This window comes from Plectrocnemia conspersa, unplaced genomic scaffold, assembly GCF_051122295.1.
Source record: "Plectrocnemia conspersa isolate PC_06_02 unplaced genomic scaffold, ASM5112229v1 ptg000007l, whole genome shotgun sequence".
NCBI classification, from domain to species: domain Eukaryota; kingdom Metazoa; phylum Arthropoda; class Insecta; order Trichoptera; family Polycentropodidae; genus Plectrocnemia; species Plectrocnemia conspersa.
The window spans coordinates 12,374,289-12,396,884 of record NW_028277171.1 but is presented as its reverse complement, the minus strand read 5'-3'; the positions used below and the strand labels follow the sequence as shown (position 1 = coordinate 12,396,884).

At 30.0% G+C, this 22,596-nt stretch overlaps 1 protein-coding gene across 5 annotated transcripts in view; it reads left to right on the top strand.

Moving 5' to 3' along the window:
- Positions 1–22,596, top strand: part of LOC148233946 (cell adhesion molecule Dscam1-like) — a 215,282-nt gene that overhangs the window by 87,173 nt on the left and 105,513 nt on the right. For all 5 annotated transcript variants that reach the window (XM_088189036.1, XM_088189035.1, XM_088189037.1 and 2 more), the window contains exon 4: positions 14,177–14,319. In XM_088189036.1, the coding sequence (XP_088045162.1) occupies positions 14,177–14,319 (143 nt within the window). The remainder of the gene's footprint in view (positions 1–14,176; positions 14,320–22,596) is intronic.

Here is a 22,596-nt window from a genome sequence, read left to right as displayed (position 1 = left end):
CAATAAATTGACACCCCTAGAACCACATCATCAAGATAGCGACGGGTAATTGAATATAAATTCAGACACTTATTTAATAACTGCGAACAAAGCGAATTATGCTATAAAAATGTAGGTCATATTTTTGTGAGATTGGAAAATAAAAAATATTATCTTTAAATTAAAAAGACTCAATTCTGAACCTTATTGATTCCAAATATTAATATTTATATGTATATAATAATAAATAGCTAGAATTGTATATACAAAATATGGCGTAGAATTTTTTTATTAATAAAAAGTCAAACTAAGCATTCAAAAATTAGCAACGCACGTTAGAAGGGTCCAAAGGGGTCGGAAAAGTGCGGCTCCCTCACGTTGCTCCAGGGGCTTAAATATTGAGTGCGAAATCTAATTAAGATATTATTTTACATTTTTGCTATTTTTAAAAAAATAATTAAATTGCAATATTCTAAATTTAAATAATAATAGATCGTATCGGCAATAAAAATTTTGTTTTAAACTTTTCCATTACGTATAAAATTCGCATTTATATATCATTGAACCGCATATAACCCATCTCGTGGGCTCTGCCTACATACCTCACTAAATATTCATTACTCTCTCACTGCAAATGTATTACGGTTGAAATGTAGAACACTTGGCCTGCGGTACCTTTTGGTATTATATGAGCTTTTGAATAAAATGCGAAGCATCCGAGGCGAAAAAAAGAGCGCATATACCCATATTTTACAGCCGAAAATAATTACGCACGTATGCATGAAAAGTATTATCCTTGGTGTTTAAACTCCCCAGAAAGGTGGCGTATGATGGCCATAGTTCAGTAGAAAGGTGCTCGTAAATCTTAATTTGCCAAAGGTCCTCTTATAAAGCTTAATCTCGCGCACATATGAAAGCTTCATGGGGAGTAAAAGGGATATATTGCCCCTAATGTATGTATTTATGTGCAGCGTTTCAGTCAAGATTAATTCAACGTTATTAAAACATAATAAAGTATTTTTTGTATTATTTTTAGAGCGCAATAATACCATTGCTATGCTAGTTGTAAAAGTGTACTTATTTGTATATATTATATGTACTATATATAGCAATGAATATATCGTGGAAACTCCCTGATACGTGCACAAAGGCACAGCATGTGCTACCATCATGAAAAGTACGTTTGGTTGATATACATATTTATGTATACGTGATATATGTATATTAATAATGTAAATGCATAATATATATGCTGAATATTAAGACAGTTTTCAAGTTTAAATGTATGTCATTTATTCAATTTCCAACGAATTTTTAAATATAAATTCATTGTATTAATAAACTTATTTTTACATGCCATTGAATACAAACACTAATAAAATTGTATATAAAAAAATGTGACACCTAATATGACACCTTGAAAAATATATTTTTTTGCACAAACAATAATCAAGCCTCCGCTTGTATTTCACCTTACAGTGCTTATGAATTAATTTGTGATATTAAATACATTTTATTCACTCATCCTGTCTGAGTAAAATTATTTTTTAATATAAAATCATCCATAAATAAATGTCTTTTTTTAATTGAGCAAAATAATAATTTTTAAATGTTTATTTTTATTTTAATGATTTGAAAAATAATTTTCTTTTGAAGATATATCCTTTTTCCAACTCATTCCATTAGCATAATAAGCTTCGATTCAAAATAATGTGATAGCCCCCATTTCACATCGTGTAGCATCGATTTAAATAAATGGTAGTCAAAAGTAGCAAGGTCTGGAGAATATAGTAGATAAGCTGAAACTTTTCAGCTAAGTTTCCTGATTTTATCTAAAGTCAATTTCACCATATGGTGATGTGCATTGTCGTATTGGTGAATTATTTGACTTCTGTTGACAGGTGCAGCTCTATTTTTTTACTTCCTTGTGCAAACTGTTCAGCTGATCAAAATAAAGACTTTATGTTATTGTTTGGCTATATTTTAGAGTTTTGTAATGCACAATCTATGTGCAATCCCACCATTTTTACAGTGAGCCTTGGCTTCAAGGTAGGTTTTACTACTTGACCTTTACATAACCACTGTTTTCTACAATGAATGTTGTCGTACAACACCCATTTCTTATTTACGGTTATCAATAGATGAGAAAAGGCAGCTCAGCTTCATGACACAGAAGCTTTGGGTGCCGAATTATTTTCTTTGCTTAATGCGTCGATACACTGTTGAATCGGACTGGTTTAGTATCTCGGCCAGCTGAGAGATATTTTGAGTAGGATTTGCTACTAATTCTGCAGCCAATACATCATCGTCTATCTTTGCTGGTCTCCCACATCTAAAATATTCTTAATATCGAAATTTTTAAAACCATTTTTGACATTAACATTGACATTTATCTAATAAAACATCTACCATTTCATAAATTTATTTTTTGGTCAAAGTTGGCGATTATTTTTTAAGGAAATTCATGTAACATGCTATTTTGTATAAATTGTTTATATGGTAAAAAATCTGCCATCGTATATTTTGGAGCCCAATTTTTTTTAACATCAGAATGTATAGTCTAGATGTGCACTAGCACAAATATAATAAAAACCTACTTAGATATCAACGCCCAAAGCGCAACTGACAGTTAAAACGACAATAATTTTGGGATTACCTATTTTTTTATATATCAAGCATAGTTAATAAGTCAAAATTAGGTTTAAATCATTATTAAAAAAAATAATATAAATGTGAAAAAACATATACATATATGTAGTATACGCATATTTAAAAGAATATCTCTTGTATATATTTTATTTGTCGTTAATATATGTAAAAATATGTTTTAAGTCTTATACATTTATATTTTTTTAAGTACCTTGTTTCTTGGCAATTAAAAAGTTTTAAACAATGATTTTCATAAGGACGTTTACAAACAATATTTACTGTAATTATACAATAAATTTGTTTTGTTAATTATGCCATTTGAGTTTAAGACAACAGTAAACGAAAATAATAAAACATAGATTTAATTATTTGTTTTTGCTATATTTTTAAGTAGCTTATTTATTTAAATATACTTTGAAATATATTAAAAATAACAGTACAATACAAAATAATTTTTATAGTACTTTTCTTTATATTTTCTTTAATTATGGTTGTTTATTAAGTTTCTTATTAATTTTTATTTGTCTATTTAGTCTGTTTTATACATATAACAATAAGTAAGAAAATGAATACGATATTGGCATGTAAAGAAAACGTCCTCTTCTGGATCTAATTTAAACTGAAACACCTTATCTCTAATAACCTTGTCAAACTCTTTTATTTCTCGCGTGATCAATATAATTAAATTGATTTTTAATTAAAGTTTTTTCTGTTTTAATCTTATGTTGGCGGCAAATAGATTATGTTTTGATTTCCACCTCAATATTTTTTTTAATATTTAATATAGATAATTTCCATATATTATAGTATAATACATTATTGAATATAATTGATTTCCACGTCTATCACCAAAGGAAGTTAATTTATGTATATAAACGTCTTATATGTTGTTTAAACTTAAATTATTCGCGGAAGGCAGAAGGAAAAATTTCACTATTTTTCCTCCTTAATTCATCTACTTTCATAAATAAACACATAAATAGAGAAATTTAAATGTCGCTAGTTGAAACGGCAGTTCTTGGAAGTATTTTATAATGCGGCTTCACTGGAGTGTCAAGTTGAATTATTGTCAACTGGCAATTCGCGGAGCAGCTGAGATCTCTCATCATGTGTTCTCGTAATGGAGTTTCTCCCTGTCTCTCTCCTGTGATCAAGTGTCACATATTGAATTATTCTATAAATTTATTCAGCTAATATAGTTAATTGTTTAAACACTAAACACATATAATCAAACCATATATATAAAATATAACGTAAACATAAACATATAATAATGAAAATACTTTATTAATATTATAATTTGGTGTTGCAGTGGTTAAAAATCAAATTTCTGTATTAGTATTCAAATGCTTGTAACTTCTATATTTTTTATCTGATGTTAATGAACAGCTGCTTATTTTCTTTATAATAGATCGATATTCAACAAATAATAAAAAAATTGCGACAACAAATAAATATTTATATAATTCACATTGCTAAGTTTTGCTAAAAATAGACCAAAATCGGCAATAAATTTGTAAATAGTGCCTAAACCTAAATGTCAAATCAAGAATTCTCACTTCTCGAGAAATTTTATAAAGCATTTTTAAAATATAAAATTAAATTTGTACGAATATTTTTAAAAGCTTTACAACCATTGCCCTTTTTATAATACTGCATAAGTAATGGTGGGTACATGCAATATATATAAATTCATACTTCTTGGAAGGTTTTAATAGGGGTCTGGGAATGACAAAAAATTGTTTACAAATTTTTAACACTTGTACTCGTACATATTTTTGCTTAAGTAATAAAGGAAAACACTCAGATAAGAAACATTTTTGAATGTGTTTATGCCAGATGTTTGAAAATATGCATATTTTCTCAGAAGATCGAAAGTATTTGAATGACCAACAATTTTTTGCCATTTTCTATTCTTTAACCGGGTGGCGGATCTTTGCTTTGGGATCTAAGAACACATTCCGATAAGAATAAATTACGCATCAATTCTGTGCTAATTAAAGAAAAATTATATAATCGAGAAAATCAGATTGATTTTAAAATTAAATATTTGAAAAATCCAGAATCTTTTACCAGTAAAAAAAATGACTTCTTTAGTTATTCTTCAAAAGCAGAAATATGTTAAATGGGGGAAAAAAATATTCGCATAAAGCCGAAATTTTCTTAACAAAAAAAAGAACGAGGTTATTTTTGAGAATTTTAATTTCTCGAGAAATGAAAATTAGTTAAATGGTTACGAGATCTCTCCTCCATTGTGTTGTAAAAATACTGTATGCAGGTTGATCTCTTTTTTGTTTGTTCGTAATGGCCATTAGAATAACATTTAAATAATAACAAATTGTGCAGGTATAATTTCCTGAGATGGTTTAACAAATTCAAAAGGGGAAATTTTGCTCTAAAGAATAGTCATGCAAGTGACATCGAAAAGAGTGGATGCTGGTGATGATGTAATCGAAGTAAAATTGATTTATTTAATAAATGGTTAAAAATTTAAAATACTATTGGTCAAGTAAGAGCATGTTAATAAAATCAGTAAGGCATGGAGGGAGGGAAATTGGATACTACAGCAACTGAACTAAAAAAACATGAGCGACCGGGTAAACATATGTAAAGATTTTTGATAATTGGATTCGAAGACGTCACATATTAATTATATAATCACTAATAATGAAAAGTGGATCTTATAATCGAATTAATGACGTAATAAACAGTGTTTGTTGAGAGATCATGCAGCAAATCCTATACCTAATAAAACAGCTCGGACACAAAATACCTTATTATCAGTATGGTGGAATTATATATAATTAATAATTCAAGACCATCTGATTCTAATGAAAAAGACATTTAAAAGTTGACAACATTGTGAAGGAAGGTTACATATAATATAATACTATAGAGATTTACTTGTTTTAATTAAAAAAAAAATTTTCGGTACACATGTATAATATATTGTGAATAATATAAATTTACATACGATATGAATAAATTTTTGTTTTTATTAAGTGAATATACTATGTCTTATTTTAATTAGCTGAATTAGAACATTAGTTCTAAGCCTCACAGACAGATTGTAATGTATATGTTTCAAAATGCATATAAAACCTTTAATGAATAAGTGCTACATGAAAACAAATCTATAATTTTAATTTTATTGTCGTCTGGCATAAAAAATAGATTGCTTCAAATCAAAATGGTAACATTATATTTAGCATTGCAGCCACATAATCTACAGCTATACTATCGACCCCAATTTCCCAAAAGTAGTCTACATGGAAATTTCGAAAACCACACAGAAAAAAAAACTTTTGACGTGTCGTCGGTCGCAGAGGCCGTTAATATTTTTATTGCCCGGGCTCCCATTGTCCGCTGGGGCCCCGTCGATCGTTTTCGTGACGTCATTATTATATACGCGGGGGGTCTGAAATTTTTACTGTGGGTCCACGCCAGCCAGCCTCGGTCGATCAGGCACCGGGGAGATCGTTCGCCCCGAGCGCGTGTTATTTGAAAAATGTGTTTTATCAGTGGTACACGACAGTATTGCCCCCGCAGGATGTGACACAACGACGCTTTTTCACACCATGACCCCATGAAGTCACATTGTCGTAAAAATATATATTCGCGCAAAAGCACCTTATGTGTATAAATATTTATATTTCAGCGCATGTGGGGAAAATTTCGTATAAATTTATAATAATAACGCGTGGCGTTTTCAGTTTCAAATTATGGTAGCTTAAGCGTGGGAGTCGATATTGTGTATGGCACTGGTCCCTCGCGTTATTAGGTCAGGTTATGAGTTGTTAATAGCTGGACTGTTGTCATCCGTCTGGTAGAACAAATTTGATGTTGAGTCACATGCCTTGCAATTTAACGCTGTGCGATATTGATATTCAGTATTTATTTATAAGCATTTGCGATTTTAATTCAAAATGTTCGCATGTATGTGTTTGAAAGCACAGTATGACGATATTTTATTTATCGGTATCATGGTTTCCAGGCGCGTACGATGATGTACATTCCTTTTCGCTCGCTCGCGTGTTAAGTGACGAGAGTGAGTGAGAAGAAGTGTGCGGAACGCATGTAACGCACGCACATATCTCTCACTCACTCTCGTCCCTGAACACGTGAGCGAGCGAAAGGGAGATTCAGTATAACTCTCCCAGGGAATCTCCTAGAGATTCAGTGCAACTTAAAGATGCTTGCCTGCCAAGTGAAAGTACAGAAGTTTCAAATGTAAGTGATGTTGTTTGTTAGCGTTCTGGCTTATATGTTATTAAGGAAGACAAGCATTGGAGCGTTTTTCCTAGTCTTCTTATCAGACTTAGAGGTTGATTAAAAATCGTGTAAATATGTCAAAAATGATTTCGCTCTGAAATTTTGCAATGACTAAGATTTTTTATTTGCGTACAGCCTTACAATTTTAGCTCTATTGCTCCCTCTTGTTGTATAACTCTTTCGACAGTTCTAACATAGCTTATTTAGACACGAGTATGAATGGTCCATACATACTAAATATTTATTTTCTAACACCTCTCCAATAAGGTCCAAATATCCTTTTAATGCCCTTTGCCTAAAACCGGTCGAAGCTCAGCTTATCTGTATATTTATTGCATCGTCCTGCATTTTATTGTTTTAAAAATCATTTATTTATAATTAATATATCAATTTTATCGATTATGTTTGTGCCATTTTTATCAATAACCTTCATGTATCTTTTTGTTAAATAAAGGATTTCACTATTAGGGATTTTTGAAACGTGTTAGCGAATAATTACATAATCCTCAATATTATGCATCACGGATTACTAGCTGCTTGTACAAACTTATCTATAGCGTAGTCTGCAACGGCTAGACTGATAACAAGGGTTCTCAATTATTCGTAGTTATATCAAATTTTGAATAAAAAATAGATAAAGTATTATTTTTTTGACCAATTAGTACAAAATGTCTGTAAAATATTATCTAATTTAATAATAATTATTTAAATCAATCATTAATTACTTTTTGAATTTCATAAAATATATGAATTACTGATCAGTAGGGGCGTCAAAAGGATCATGCCTAATTTATAATTACATTAATATTTATTATTTTTGACATATTGATCAGGGACGTTATTTTAGCTTTTCAAATCAACAGAATTAAGATAAACTGGGATTGAGGGAATTCAGTAATATTGGTGGAATATTTAAAAATAACTTCATGTTACTGGTTATTTACTATGTTAAAAAATGAATGCCACAAAAAAATAGGCATTAGAATATTGCCATTTTTGGTATGTCTGTGTCGAATAAGTATAAGTTCAGCTGGAGGCAAGTTTAAGGCTAAATTCTCATTTATTCAAAGTCAGAAGCGAAGTAGAATTTCCGGACAGAAATTTCAATATTGGTCCAAGCAGAAGTGATTTTTTATGGTAGAGATCGAGGAAATAAGAAAAGATCAACGATTTTTCCCCTATTTTCGTAAACAATTGCTGATAATTTAGGGCGTATAATTTAACTGTTTACAATTTTCTCGTTTTAGTGTTGTTCGTTGTTCTAGCAAATAAAATTGCTACCTTTTATTATTTAAATTGATGTTAATATGAACTAATTTAAAAATGTTCAACATCAAATTAAAATTTATTATTATGGAAGCATTGTAATTTTCTTTACAAAATTTGTTGTGCGAGCATTTTTCACTAGAACAATTTTCAACCCTTAAAAAGTATACGAAATTGAGATGCACATTGACAATTTGTATGATTTATATATGTATATGAGCTTTTAAATAATTTTAAATAAATTCCATTTTACACCACTATGCTAGGTATAAAAAATATTTATTTAATTTTACGTTTAATCACAACATTGCTTATGATATTATTTTTAGGAAACGATTCATTTAAATATTAATAATTTAATTTAATACATATAATACGTGTATTTACCATACATTTTTATTGATCCAGGAAGTATATATTATACTTAAAAAGTATCCACTCTATCTAATTATTCCTAAGATAATATTTTAATATATGAATATTTTTGTGCAAGTCATTTTTAATCTAAAAACGCTTTGTTGAATATTGAGTATACGAGCCGTGCGTGGTTTAACATATTTTGTGAATTAATATGCCAACAGCTGGCAAGCTGATAGGTCACGTTCTTTAAACTATGCATTAAGATCGAATAATATGTATTAGTAAAATTCGTAACGGATAAATAAATTCAATAAACAGTTGTTACTCGCCTTCTATTGCTGCTCTCTATATTAAAACATAATGACAAATATAACATATAGCATGCTTTAATATGTAGATAATACCCACTTATTAGTCCGAAATATGTTAGGTCGAATATGTTGACTTTGAGATTTTCATTCTTTTTTACCCGACCGTTTTCAACGGTCGCTCTGTTCAAACAGTCTCCCTTTATACCCGGAAAATAATGCGAATTCATAATCTATTATATCTACAACAAGCTATATGTGCATATGTAAGCTCGATAACGCTCAAGGATCCTTTTACACGTTATAATCCTGATAAGGCGTGTGTAATTTTGAATGTGTCCCCAGAAGGCAATTACCGCCACTAATTTGACCTGCAAGCTCGGTATCAGGTTGATCCGACTCGTAAATTAATTGGCCACCCCTGCACGCGGTGGTGGCTAATTCGGAAAGGGCAGAGCAAAAAAATAACACTGCCGAAGCGAAAGCTCGAATGTGCAAAAAATGTTTTAATTGATCTGGTCGTATATAGAGACCGCAGGGGATCCGACTTTATGAAATGTTTGATTATATACGCTTTCGTCCGGACGATTGTATTATATGTATTATGGGTGTGCTATTTTATTTTTTTGTGTAGCCACATATGTATAACGTGAAGTATGCTTTATTCAGTGTATGTTGTTTTAATAAACATCGAATTTGTTTTGATATGAAAATACGCTTTTAGAATAATTGAAAATAATGAAGACGGTTAATTAAATGGGTATTAATTTATTGTTAGACATATGATATTTATTACAAAGGATATTTAAGTAAAAAATCTTTTTATATTGAAAAAAAAATATTTTGGTCACACCTGTCCTTTCTCCCATCGGTATCACACTTTTGAGTGGTCCAAAGTTGTGGTAATCTCAGGGGACAATGTTTGACAAGTAGATACAACGGATGTGAAAAACACTTAAAGTGCAAGTCCTTAGATACTGAAATCCAAGGGTATGAGTACCCGATTAGTGTTTATTTTCAAGTGTATTTTTTATTATAAAAAAGCAATTATTTTTATTTATCATTTTTTGAGTTAAATGTAGTATAAAAATGTAAGCAACTTTCAAATGCAATTATTACAAATGTCATAAAACCTATTCACTAGCAAATTATAAAAAAAACTGTGATAAATCTACTGTTAGATCTACGGGCACTGCTCGTGCGATTTCAGACGCGCGTGTGCCGTGCCTCTTTACTGATGCTATATATGAATTTTTACTATATATAAGTTAATTATTTATTAAATTTTTCATTGTAACCCGAGAAGGCGTAAGTCCAATGCGTTACAACGGGTTAAATCTGAATAAGTCAATCAGATATAGGAATCCGTGATATCTATTACGGATAAGAAGAGATACAAATATAAAATAAATTAAATGCACGATATTTATTTAATAAATGAGTCTTTATGGTGAATTTCAACGCTCAACCATAACAACACTATTGGATTGGATTATTATATTATTACTGTAATTAAACTGCTTTACTTAATAATGTGAACACAACTACTTGCTATATATTATTTATAATATGGCAAACTCAACGTTTTGATTAATTAACACGTTTAATTACGCACTTTCTGCGTGGATTCCGGTCGCTTTATCTCTGCAAACGTGATGATAATTCTTTTTTAAGTAATTACGTCAAATTTCACAGATACGCCTCTGCAAATGGGGTGAAAATAAGCGATAAGGGCTTCAAGATGGACCGATAAGTCACGAGTCGAAAGTTTCGTTGCCTTTGGGTGGACGAAAAATTTCAACGTTGAGAAAAAGATAAGATATTAATGAAACACCCGGTTTCGACGCTCTTTCGAATTAGACTCTTTTTGATGGTTGAATAAGGATTGAAAAACTTTTTGGCTGGCCGATGTAAGGCTGTCGCTGAAACTTTTATACTAATCCATCCGATTGATTGAATAAAAATACATTGTGCTTTATTAAATATATGTATATTTAATTTTATTGATTTTTACCCAATAAATACATTTACGTAAATTAATTTGACGACTCGCTTTAAAATTAATGTTTTTGTAAAGACCAAAATGTATTACAACAATATTTAATTTCACTTAATTTAACTAAGACAGTGCGAAGATTTCTCTGAACGTAAATTTTGAGTACTTACCCCTTGAAGCCAAATTTTCGTACGGCCTCCAGATTGCTTCTGTGCGTTAATCCCTTAGGATTCATCCAAACTTCATTTAACAGCTCAACATACCATTGTTTTTAAACATTTTGTATTGTTATTTACTTTTCGAAAACAGCGCACAGCTCATTGTCTATAAAATATATTTACTGTGTATTTCAAAGCTTATTTATTAAATAACAAAAACAGTTTTTAAAAAAAAGGATTTCAGATATGAAAAAATGGTTTAAAATAACATACATGTATATTAATTAATTTAAAGCTGAATAATTTGATCATGCATATTTTAATTGTATTATTTGATCGATATAATTCTGTGCAAAAATCTGCAATTATATCTAAAAAAACTTTTTAAAGTATATTTTTACCGGCAACGTTTTTACATTTTATGTATCTAGCTTCTAGGTCTAGTTTCACGATGCGGCGTGTTATTAGTATGTCAGGGGGTGGACTGTAGGGTGTCAACTTGTCAGGGAACTTTTATGATTGCTACCCGTTTTATGGTACCATATAAGCGGCTCTCATATCCTTGATACTTCTCGCCCTAGTCAGTATACTACATTCATGACGCGAGAAAGATTTTTATATTATATAAAGCCCAGAATTATAATAAGTGTTTGCAAGAATATTTACATCACTAGCTCTATATACTAGCTTTTAATTCGTGTTCGATATTCAAATATCTTTGTACATATCTCAAAGAACTACTTACCATATTTACTGTAAGCAATGTTTCATTTTAAATATTAAACGGTAATGTAAGTTTTTTTATAAAGAAGAAGAATAATCTTTACGCTATAAATAATGGTTATTCACTTGGGCATCGTAAAGTGGATCGCGTCGTGCATCATTCGTTTTCCAATATTCAGACGAAACGGCGAAAGGAGTATAATCCTCGCACACATATAATCCTTTTTATATCCGTCCAGTCCGCAGGATGTAGGACAAAAAAGGACATCAAATTTTCATGACGCACAAACTCGGCGCTCGGACGTTGTGCGATAACGTCGCCGCAACTGGCCTCCTTTTCCGTCTTTATCTTTATTTTTCTTATTACTGAAGCTGATAAAACGAGCGAGTCTCAATAATAAAATATTTTTCAATTATACAAAGTACTGGAATTTCATTTGTGTAATAAACTTGATAATTATTTTGAGTGATTAATCTCAAATTAATTGTTTAACCAAATACATTGTGGTTTATTCATATATTTTTAATTGCACCGCAGCTGGACATAAAAATAATTTATGCTACAGAAATTTAGAATAATTCACTAAATATTGAATTATTTATATTTTATATTAAAGTTTTAAAATAAACTTTTTGTTATTTCGCAATATAATACCAGTGGGGGTTTTAAAATACTAAATTTGATCATAGTAATTATTTTATAAACGTATGGTTTTGAAGCTATTGCATCAAAATAAAAATCACCACAGAGTTTTTAATATTTCTCAACCAAGACATCTCCTTTTTTTCGATCCACTTTTTATCTTTTATTTTTCCGGTATGAAAAAGCACATGTTTAGGTTCTCAAATTATATGTCCGAGTTACTCTTTCTTCTTCCGTTTGATGATTGAAAGAAGTCTTTGATCACGTCCAATCATCAAGAGAATTTGGTCATTAGAGACTCTTAATCGATGAAACTTTCAGCATACGCCTATATATCCACATTTCAAACGCTTTCAGTATATTTATTGTAATAATTTCATCCACATCTCGCATCTGACCAGATATAACATTTTACGAATTTAATTATAGTCTAAAGATGTGAAATCAGATTTAAATTTTAAAAACTAGCTTTTAGCAATTTTGATGCGGAATTTAATCTCTTCATCGGGGTCCAGCTCGTCATTGACCCAACAACCCAGGTTATTGAAATAATATACCCTTTCAATTTTATTTCTGTCTAATGATGAGCTTTCCGGGTCTATGGGGAGCTTACTTAACCATACATTTTGTTTCAACGATGTTTATTCGTAGGCCTTTTTAAAAAATTCTTTATTTACATTTTCCAGGGATTGTGAAGGGTTGTCAACGGTCTTAGTAAATATTGCCGTTGCATAAGTATAACGAGTATTACTAATTGTTTCATAAACGATTTTTATTACTTTTTGTCACTGTATTGCTTTTTTGAATATGGTTTCAGAGTATAAATTAAAAAGAGTATGAGGAAATGATTTAAATACAATTTTTTTAGTCTTAAATTTTAATCTATAAGATGATTTTGTTTACGAGATTGAATTTTTTCTGAAAATATATCAAGTGAACTTCGTACATCTCTGAAATAGCGTTTACATGCAGAATAGCGCTTTTCATGTACCTAGGCATTTCCTAAATTGAAATTGTTCCTTATTAGCAAAGTGCGTGAATTTTCTTTGTATAATATTTAGCAAAACTTTCAGCAAGTGATTTATTAAATCGATAAGTCTGAAGTCACTGCACACGTTCGAATTGTTGCATAAAAATAACACATGTTTTTATTTTACAGTGCCATACTGACTAAGATATATGTTACGAATAATTAAATAATAATCATTTTCTAAGCTCGTGATTTTAAAATAAAATTAATAATGATCCCATTATAGAAATGAACTAAATACTGCAGGGACAATTCTATTTAATATTCATAATAATATTTTACGTATTGTTTGCAAAAAGTATACTCAAGATATACACAAATATTACACTAGAACTACTGACAATTAATATATCAAATATAATAATCAAGACAAAGTTTTAGTAAAAGCTTTTAAAACATCTTATTCTACTTATACTTTCTGGTTTGATCAATCATGTGTCATAGTATTTACCTGTAAATTATATCTTCATATCTCTTATATATATGTTAAAATGTTAAGAAATTTATCGCCATTTTCAGGTTTTGATTAAATTTGCCTCTTTTCGTTGAAATATAAAATAATATATTAAACTAACTAAAAATGAACCAAAAGGGCAAATAAGAATACGAAAGTTTCTGACTTTGAAAATATTTTTCCTTTTTTTATCTTGGTATTCTATATCTAGTATCGAGGATGTTTATGTAAAACCATATCGCCTCCGGCGGTCGGTCGTCGAAAAGTGAACCTCCATATTAAATTCAAAAAATACATTTGTTGTAGGCAAACCTGTGAAACTTTTTCCAACTTTCCAGACAAAACATGGGCAACGGAACACTGTTCTTCCCGCCGTTCCGGGGCACCGAGTACCGACCGGAAGTCCACGACGCCATTTACAGGTGTCGCGCCGAGAGCTCCCTTGGCGTCGTACTTTCTAGGAACGTGCACGTCAGAGCTGGTAAGTTTTAATTTTATTTAAAAAAAAATTGAAGTGGATACAAAAAAACTTTACTTACAACATAAGTTACGTACGGATAAAATTGAATAATAAATCTGTATTAACAGTTCTATTAGTTAGTTTAATTACTGCTACAAAACTTAAAATATGTATTTACAATCTGTTATATTATATATAATATTATGGATTTATAGATATTTGTATCAACTTTGTATAGTTGATTTTGCACATATTTTTGCCTTAAGCCCTTGATTATTTTTAGAACAGTCCGAGTTTTATTGGCATATAATTACAATTCTAACCATTTTTATATTGTAAAACATTAAAAGGCAATGCCTCAAGGGTTCGGAATGCGCAAATAATTTTATGTAAGGATTGACTTATATTAAATTAATAACACGTTTAAATGTATTATTTTAGCATATTGAGTTGTAACATATATTTGTCATGCTATTAAAAATCATTTATGATATTTTGATCAATACTCTTCTTCCGTTTTTCTAGTAGCAAAATAATTCGTATTTTACATGTTGATGAAAATCTGAGTTCAATTCTGTTACATTAACACAATTAAAAAATTATTCAAAGTTCTCAACAAATTCTGAAGGTGCACTTTTGGACTAAATAGTAAATGTTCTAAAACATCCTGGACGATATTATCTATGAACACAAAAATCTCATTATTAAAACATTCGTAAAATTTAACATATATTATCTAGCTTGATTTAATTTAATTATCATGATATACAACCGTGAGATTAGAAAAATATAAGAAAACCTATTCAGTGATGATTAATTTTGAATAATTTTGGATAACCAAAACATTAAATCCATATAGGATTAGAACCCAGTCGCTTACTTATACCACTCGTCTATCGTTCTTTTAGATTGGTAAATTGAGAGCAGTACTTAGTGAAATAGATAGTTTGATTTAATAGTAGCAGCTAGTAGTACTAGCTACCTTTCAAAGTTTACTACATCCACAAGACATATCTCTACTATTGTAAAAATCGTACGTTATTTCGAAATTTAAATATAATATCAATAGCTTAGTATTATATATTCTTTAAACATAAACACGTGACTGCAATTATATGATATACAAAATAATAATATTCCTAATCAATTACCTAATATATATATTCAATAAAAATAAATACATATACACATAATATGTGTAGCGTATAAAATTCAGAATTCAGCACAACTAAACCCATAACAATGAAACAGCAGTTACATAAGAAAACAATCTCGGCTAGTACGAATTCAACCGAGGTAAAAGTTGAACATCTTTGATCAAATTGTTTCCGATTCTTCTGTAAAAAATGCAGCTATATATTAGTACATACAAATGTATGTTTATGTTTCTAATTATTTAAGAATTTTTCCATAAAAGTAAAATAAATCGATTGCCGATAAAAAATTAATGTCAACATTATTTTCCAATAAGAATCCTTTGATTCTTAAAATATTTTTAAAGTAATATAAAAATATGATAATCGGATTTTTGTGGACAGGAAATTTCTTGAATTCAATGTGCAATTATAATTAATTTTCATAGTTAAAAATTAAATTTTTAATTCCTGAGTTCATATATAGTTCAATTTAAACTGAAAACTAAATCCGCGAAAAGAACGCAAAAACTGTTCGTTGTATTTTTGTTATTTAGATTAGCTATCGAGATATAAATATTAATAAGCATATTTCTATTAAAGTAACTAATATACTAATAATATTATATGTCAATACTTTGTACTTAAATGCGCATTCCAGATTATATTTTACTATTTAAAAATATTTATGAATAAAAGGTTGAAATGTAATATCATAATACTAATAATATTGTCATGAAAGAATTTTAAAGTTTTGGTTTTTCCAATTCATTGAATAGAATTTACTCAAACGATAATAAAAGTATGTTTAAAAAATTAAAACTTCCCAAACCAATTAAGTTAAATAATCGATTTAAACGATCGTTAATTTTATATGATCTGTTTCTAAGTATATAATGTTTTCATGTATTATATAGATTTTTCGTATACCAATTATACCCACATGTTTGTAACTCGTCGTTATTATTGCTTAACTACCACATTAATGTAATCACAAATTTTTCAAATCCGTATATTCTATTCAAATACCTATATATTTATACACAAATGTGTTCTATTATCAGGGGAAAAAATTACAACATGGTTCCACATTATTGTTTATTTAAATATTGTGTACAATTAATTTACATTGCATTATAATGAAGAAAATTTATAGCTTAGATTTTTCCAAACAATTCGATAAATGAAATTTTTTCGAAAAAAATGTTAAAAAAATAAGACGATGATAAAAATAATTAATCAGCTGACGATGAGCTGGCTGGCAATAAAACGTCCTAGGCTTTTCTTTTATCGCTTCATTATAAATTTCATTGATATTGGATCAATATTAAAAAAAAAATTAATATATTTGACAGGTGTAATTCAATATTTTAAATTAAAATTCAAATATAAAAAAATTTTAAGTTGAAATTTTATTTTATTATAATTGCATATTAAACTCCAAATGTTGACGTAACTTTTTTTATATAATTTTAAAAATATTTTTTGTCCGGAATAATTAGTGTTCGCAAAAATCTGGTCCGGAATAATCTGCATTCAGAATTTTTCTGTCCGGAATAAACACTGAATTTTTATACTAAAAAAATTCACTTTAAAAATTCATAAATATAAGCAAGAACTCAAACTCGGGTTAGACTGTTTTGGCCTCTGTGTCAATGGTGTTTATTTTATTATCTGTGAGATCGAAATTAGTCATTATTATATAATTATAATTCAAATCGATCTTCACAGATTGGGTTTACCTAGATTTTCTTAATCTCACGGATGAATATAATTATGATTAATTAAAATCAAGCTAGGTCGTACATAGCTAAAATTAAAAATTCTCTAATAATGAGATATATTCAGCTCATTGAAATCATCTTATATGTATTAAAATATAAAAAATATATATAAGACCAAATTATTAGGTAATATTTTATTATTATGCAACCAATTTTTTACGAATAGTTTGTACTTATAACTTCTATCAGCCGGCATGACTTTTCAGTGTTTGACTTAATTTCTTATTTTTACTAACAGCTTTTAGAATCGCATTGTTTTGAATTAACAAATTTACACTGTGAATTTGCAGGGTGATCTAATTAATATTTTTTTCGTTTTAATATTTTTAATATATTTTTTTGATATGGCGTATTTTAAATCAGAGTTATTTTATTTAACTTTTGTGGCAAAAGTGTTGTTTGTGAAATCAATATATTCATATAGCAAGTTATATGTTGAATAATATCGCAACTCAGACTGGAAATTTAATTATTTACAATTAAATACACCCCTTCTTCCGTTGTTTGAATTGGGCCGCGAGCCGCACGTTAAGCGCCCCTGTCGTAAATCACCTGTCACGGTCTTGAACGATGATGTGTGCGAATACACATTCGCGATCCGTGCGTCAAACAAAGCGGGAAATTAATACCATTCCGTAAATAGCAATTATGATCATAGCACCTGTGATTCATGTGATTAATTCTCAATAACGAATATGCCGGGAGAGTTCATCATGAATATTTTATTGACTTTACAATCCGACGTTAAGCTTTACAGAGAAGCCGAGACGTAATTAGATTCACTCTTTGTTGCTCGAGTAGCTACAGCTGCTGCAGTAAAATGCTCTTGCTTTGTCAAAGCACAAACGTTACGTTCGTATAGTGAAAAAGCGTATCGATAGCAAAAATGTGCTTGTTAGTGTTTGAATTTTTCCATAATTAAAAATCTCATGTTATCCATCCAGTAAAGTTTTTATAAATCAACAAATTTACAATTTCATTCTCAAAGAGTTTATTAGTCTAATTAAAAACATTAGCTAAAATACATAAAAGATTATAAAAAGTGCACAAATGCAAAAAACCGCCCTAATTCATAAACATTTTGATAAATTGTGCATCATGATCTATATATAGACTAGTCCCAGTTTCTTCAGCTTTTAATCAAGTATTCGAAATACTTATCCATAGTTAAGTCTTCGAGCACTTTTGGAAACTTTGTCAGACCAATATCATTAACGTTTTCGTCATATCATTAACCTCAATCAAAAATACTTTAATTGCTTATTAGTAGCAATTTTTTCAGCCTCGCTTGCTCAGGCGATCTATCTCAATCATTTTAGTTATTTTAATGATCGTAGACAGTTTGTAATCTATGGTGGCTAATTGTCATTAAAATATTTCACCCCGCCGAAAGCGAAACCGGGCCCTGAAAAAACAATGATTCCGGGCCTCATACAAAATGGAATTTTATATGTGTTTAACATCATAATATAAATTTTTGAACAAATAATAATAAATACGATTTAACCCATTCCATGCCACAAATAAATAAAAAAAATAGCCACCGTTGCGACATATTTTATGCGAAATATTTTAATTAGGCATTAAAAATTATTAAATATGTATCTGATCAGTGTTGCTATATAATGAATTTTAAGTCCAGGTTAAAAGCAATAAAATCGTGCCATCGAGGTAAAAACGCTCGATTATCAAGCGTTTATATTAAGACTTTTTGTAACAATATTACGAGTGAGAATCAAATAAAGCACATCTAAACCAAATTTTGCCCAATAGGAGAGCGCAAAAAACAATTATCCCTTTTCAGAAGTCAAAAATCCACGTCAAAAGCAATAAAATCGTGTCGATTTTATTGCTTTTGACGTGGATTTTTGCCTTCTGAAAAGTGATAATTGTTTTTGCGCTCACCTATTGACCAAAATTCGGTTTGAATATACTTTGATTAGCCCTCCTTTATTAGAAGTCCATATTAATATCGGTAAGGATAGCTATCATATTTTTTCAATATAGTGTAATACCGAAATGCAGATAAACTATGGAGCTATTTGCTTAGGTTTGTTAAGCAAGTTGCCTCTATTGTCCCTCAGAGATTTTAGGTATTCTGTCAATAGCAGGAAGTAGTGCTGCCTTGTTTTTATGAACTTTTTATACTGTATTTAAATACTTTTTGTGGTACCGACAATGATTTTATATTTATTTTTTATAAGATTATTGTTTAAAACCACTTGTTAAAGTTATATATTTTAGTTACTAACGAAATACAAATATCACGAAGTCAGGTCTGGTATCTATCACTATTGAGGATTATTTCAATATTTATTGCACGAAACTTATTATTTATTTTATCCATATCGTTTATCTAAAGTGATATATATTCTGGCAGCCAATCTGACAAAAAAATAAATAAACACATATATTACACCAATTCGAACTAGGATGTCGCACCCGTAAGATTTATCACCATGCATGTACGTATGAAATATTTTGTACAGGCAAAAAATCACACTTTCATATATCGAACATAAATAAGATACTGTTACAAAGTTAATCAAGTGCAATTTGAATTTACCTTTTTTTTAATTGACGTTTTATACGCAAACAAGTCTTTGAAGGTTTTGTTGTTTCATTCAAGCCCGAGGGGGTAATTTGTCTCGTTAGCCGAGTGCTGATTACAGCATCCCAGTTGATTAATATTTTACAGTCGCTCTATGTATACTGACATATATACTAAACAATATAACGCAAAAGTTATTTTCACCTGCGAGCAAAGGCGGCGTTATTAAAATTTGTCTAGAATCAATTTGTCCGAGTTTTAGAAGTACTTATTTATGTTGTTTCGTTTCGATTTTAGGATTCACACAATCACAGTAAATTCAACGGGCTTTTGAAACCGTTTTAATCTACCTTTCGGATGCGAAATTTTCGCAAGCAAGCGTCAATAATAAATTGAATTATGGCATTGTGAATATTCCGTGGGTGGGTGGGAAACGAGGGGGGAAATTTTATCTCGAGAGTGTAACAGTTGGCATAATAAATTTTATGAAAGTGGAGTGGGCTGTTGCTTTCGGCAGTCTATTGAAGTATTGTGCGTCGGCAACACTTTACACACAATAAACGGGGCTTTGAGATGGTCATGCAAGATTTTATGTAGTTGAAGCTCGGATTATAATGTTGTACTTAAAAATAATAAATAATGTCTCACGAAGCATTAATTGTTTGTATAAAATTAAAATTAAAAAAATAAAGTTTCAAAAAAGTATTGTATAAAAATTGACTAAGCTGGTTTTTTAAAAAAAATTAAAATTCAATTAGTTTTATTATAAATATTGGATTAAACTCCTGAGATACAGGTGACTGTTTAGTTGGACCTAGTCGAGGTAAAAAGCCGGTGCTTTTCTTGGTTATCTAAGATTCGCCTCGACGTATAATTTCAAGTCGAAAGCAAGGTAACTAATGTTTATGATAAAATATTCAAAAATATTTTATAAATTAGGTTATTTAAAGAAGTTCAGTAAGGTCGTGTTCTGGCTTATAAATCTTTTGAAATCAACTCTCGTTTATATGTCAGGTGTAAAGTGCTGATAGTGTCAAGTTTTAACTAAAGTTGCTAATGGTAGTGAATTCAATAAGACCGTGTTCAAAGTTATGTATATATTCCTTGAGAATGAGAAAAGTCTGCGGCACTATTACTTTTCGATCGTCTAGCTAATATTGATGATTCGGGGCGGAAACAAATTATTTGCTATTGTACAACAAAAATCTTGTTAGATGTAATGGCGGTTTATAAATCGGAAGCGTGCGTAAATCGGAATTATACTTTATCAATGGGAAAAGTACGCGTTTTTAATATTGCAAAAAATAAACTATATTAAAAAAATATTTTATAGAAATTGTACGCTTAAAAGATTATAGTTGGTTTTTTAAAGCTGAGTTCTATGGACATGTTAAATTATTTTTGTGTTACAATTGATATAAAATTATTTATACTCTATAATTTGGAAGTCACATGGCGTATGTGTGACGTAATTGTTTTTTGTATGTTATACTATCTTCATGTAATTGTTTGATGTCAAACATTAATTGATTTATCTCGACAATAAATGGCCTAAGTTTTACTTCTTCTAAGAAAACTAATGATTTTCAATTATAATACATGATTAACAACATCATCCGTTATTCCAAAATTATTGATCTTACAGTCACTCTTAGTTTTCAGACCTCCTAAAATTTATGCATTTCTATATTTACACGGGCTCCAAATGGGCAACGGTCCGCGACGTAGGGGGCGTCTGATATTAAAATCCACCCCGATACTCTCGAGTGTAGTTAAGACAAAGATTAATACGTTCTCAAAGTGCGCACGCTGAATTCCAAATAAGCCGAGGGCCCAGTCCCTTGATTCTTATTAATTTTTCGCCCGGCGCGCTGCTTCACCTTCACGTTCGCTCATTGAAAATTTCTACGGGAAATGTTTATTTTCCACGAGTCACGGCGATAAATCACTCAAACGCGCCAGTTTTCAGCGCCGAGTTGAGTTATCAGCTGAGGGGGTGGTTCTAAAGCCGGTATGGATAACACGCGGCCCGCGGGCCGGATCCGGCTTCACTACATTTGAATCAGTCAGCATAATATTTTTTTATTGATCAAAAGTAGCTCATATATCGACTATAAAACAGGTAGTTCCTAATAAGTTTGATAAAATTTAATTACTATTACTAAAAAATAAGAAAGCACTACGCCAAGATGTGCTTAGAATAAAATGTAGTATATAAACTGTTATATAATTATTATTATCAAGCATTTTTGTTATTTATGATGTTCTTTACGGCTCTCAAGCTATGATGGTTAATAAAATTCAACTGCATAACAGACTGTTTTTCATTTTGCTTAGATAATATTTAAATTACTAATTAAAGTATTTATCTTATATATTTTTATTAATATTATTATTGTGGCAAAAAATCTAGACATTGTTTGCTACGTATGTATGCACTTTGTATGTGTCTATGTCTACTCTTGATACAAACCACCCAGAATATATAAAACTTCTGCGCAAAATATCTAATTTAGCCCACGATTAAAACTAAAAGTCGAATGTGGCCCGCGAGGCTGAAAAGGTTGCCCACCCCTGGGTAAAAAATAACACCCCCTCGGAGACGTTTAATTTGCGCGGGCGGATACCAGATACGGCTACACACCGGCGGCGCTAGCTGGGTTGACATTTTTACAATTCGCCGATGAATAAATCCCGATTCCGGCCCTGCTTTCTTATCAATCTCGACTGAAAATTGCCCGTCACCGGCTGCCAAATCGTTCGCTGCTGTTGGAAAACGATAATGACGGCAAAATATGTTTTGAGTCGTAAAGATTTGCCGATTTTTAAA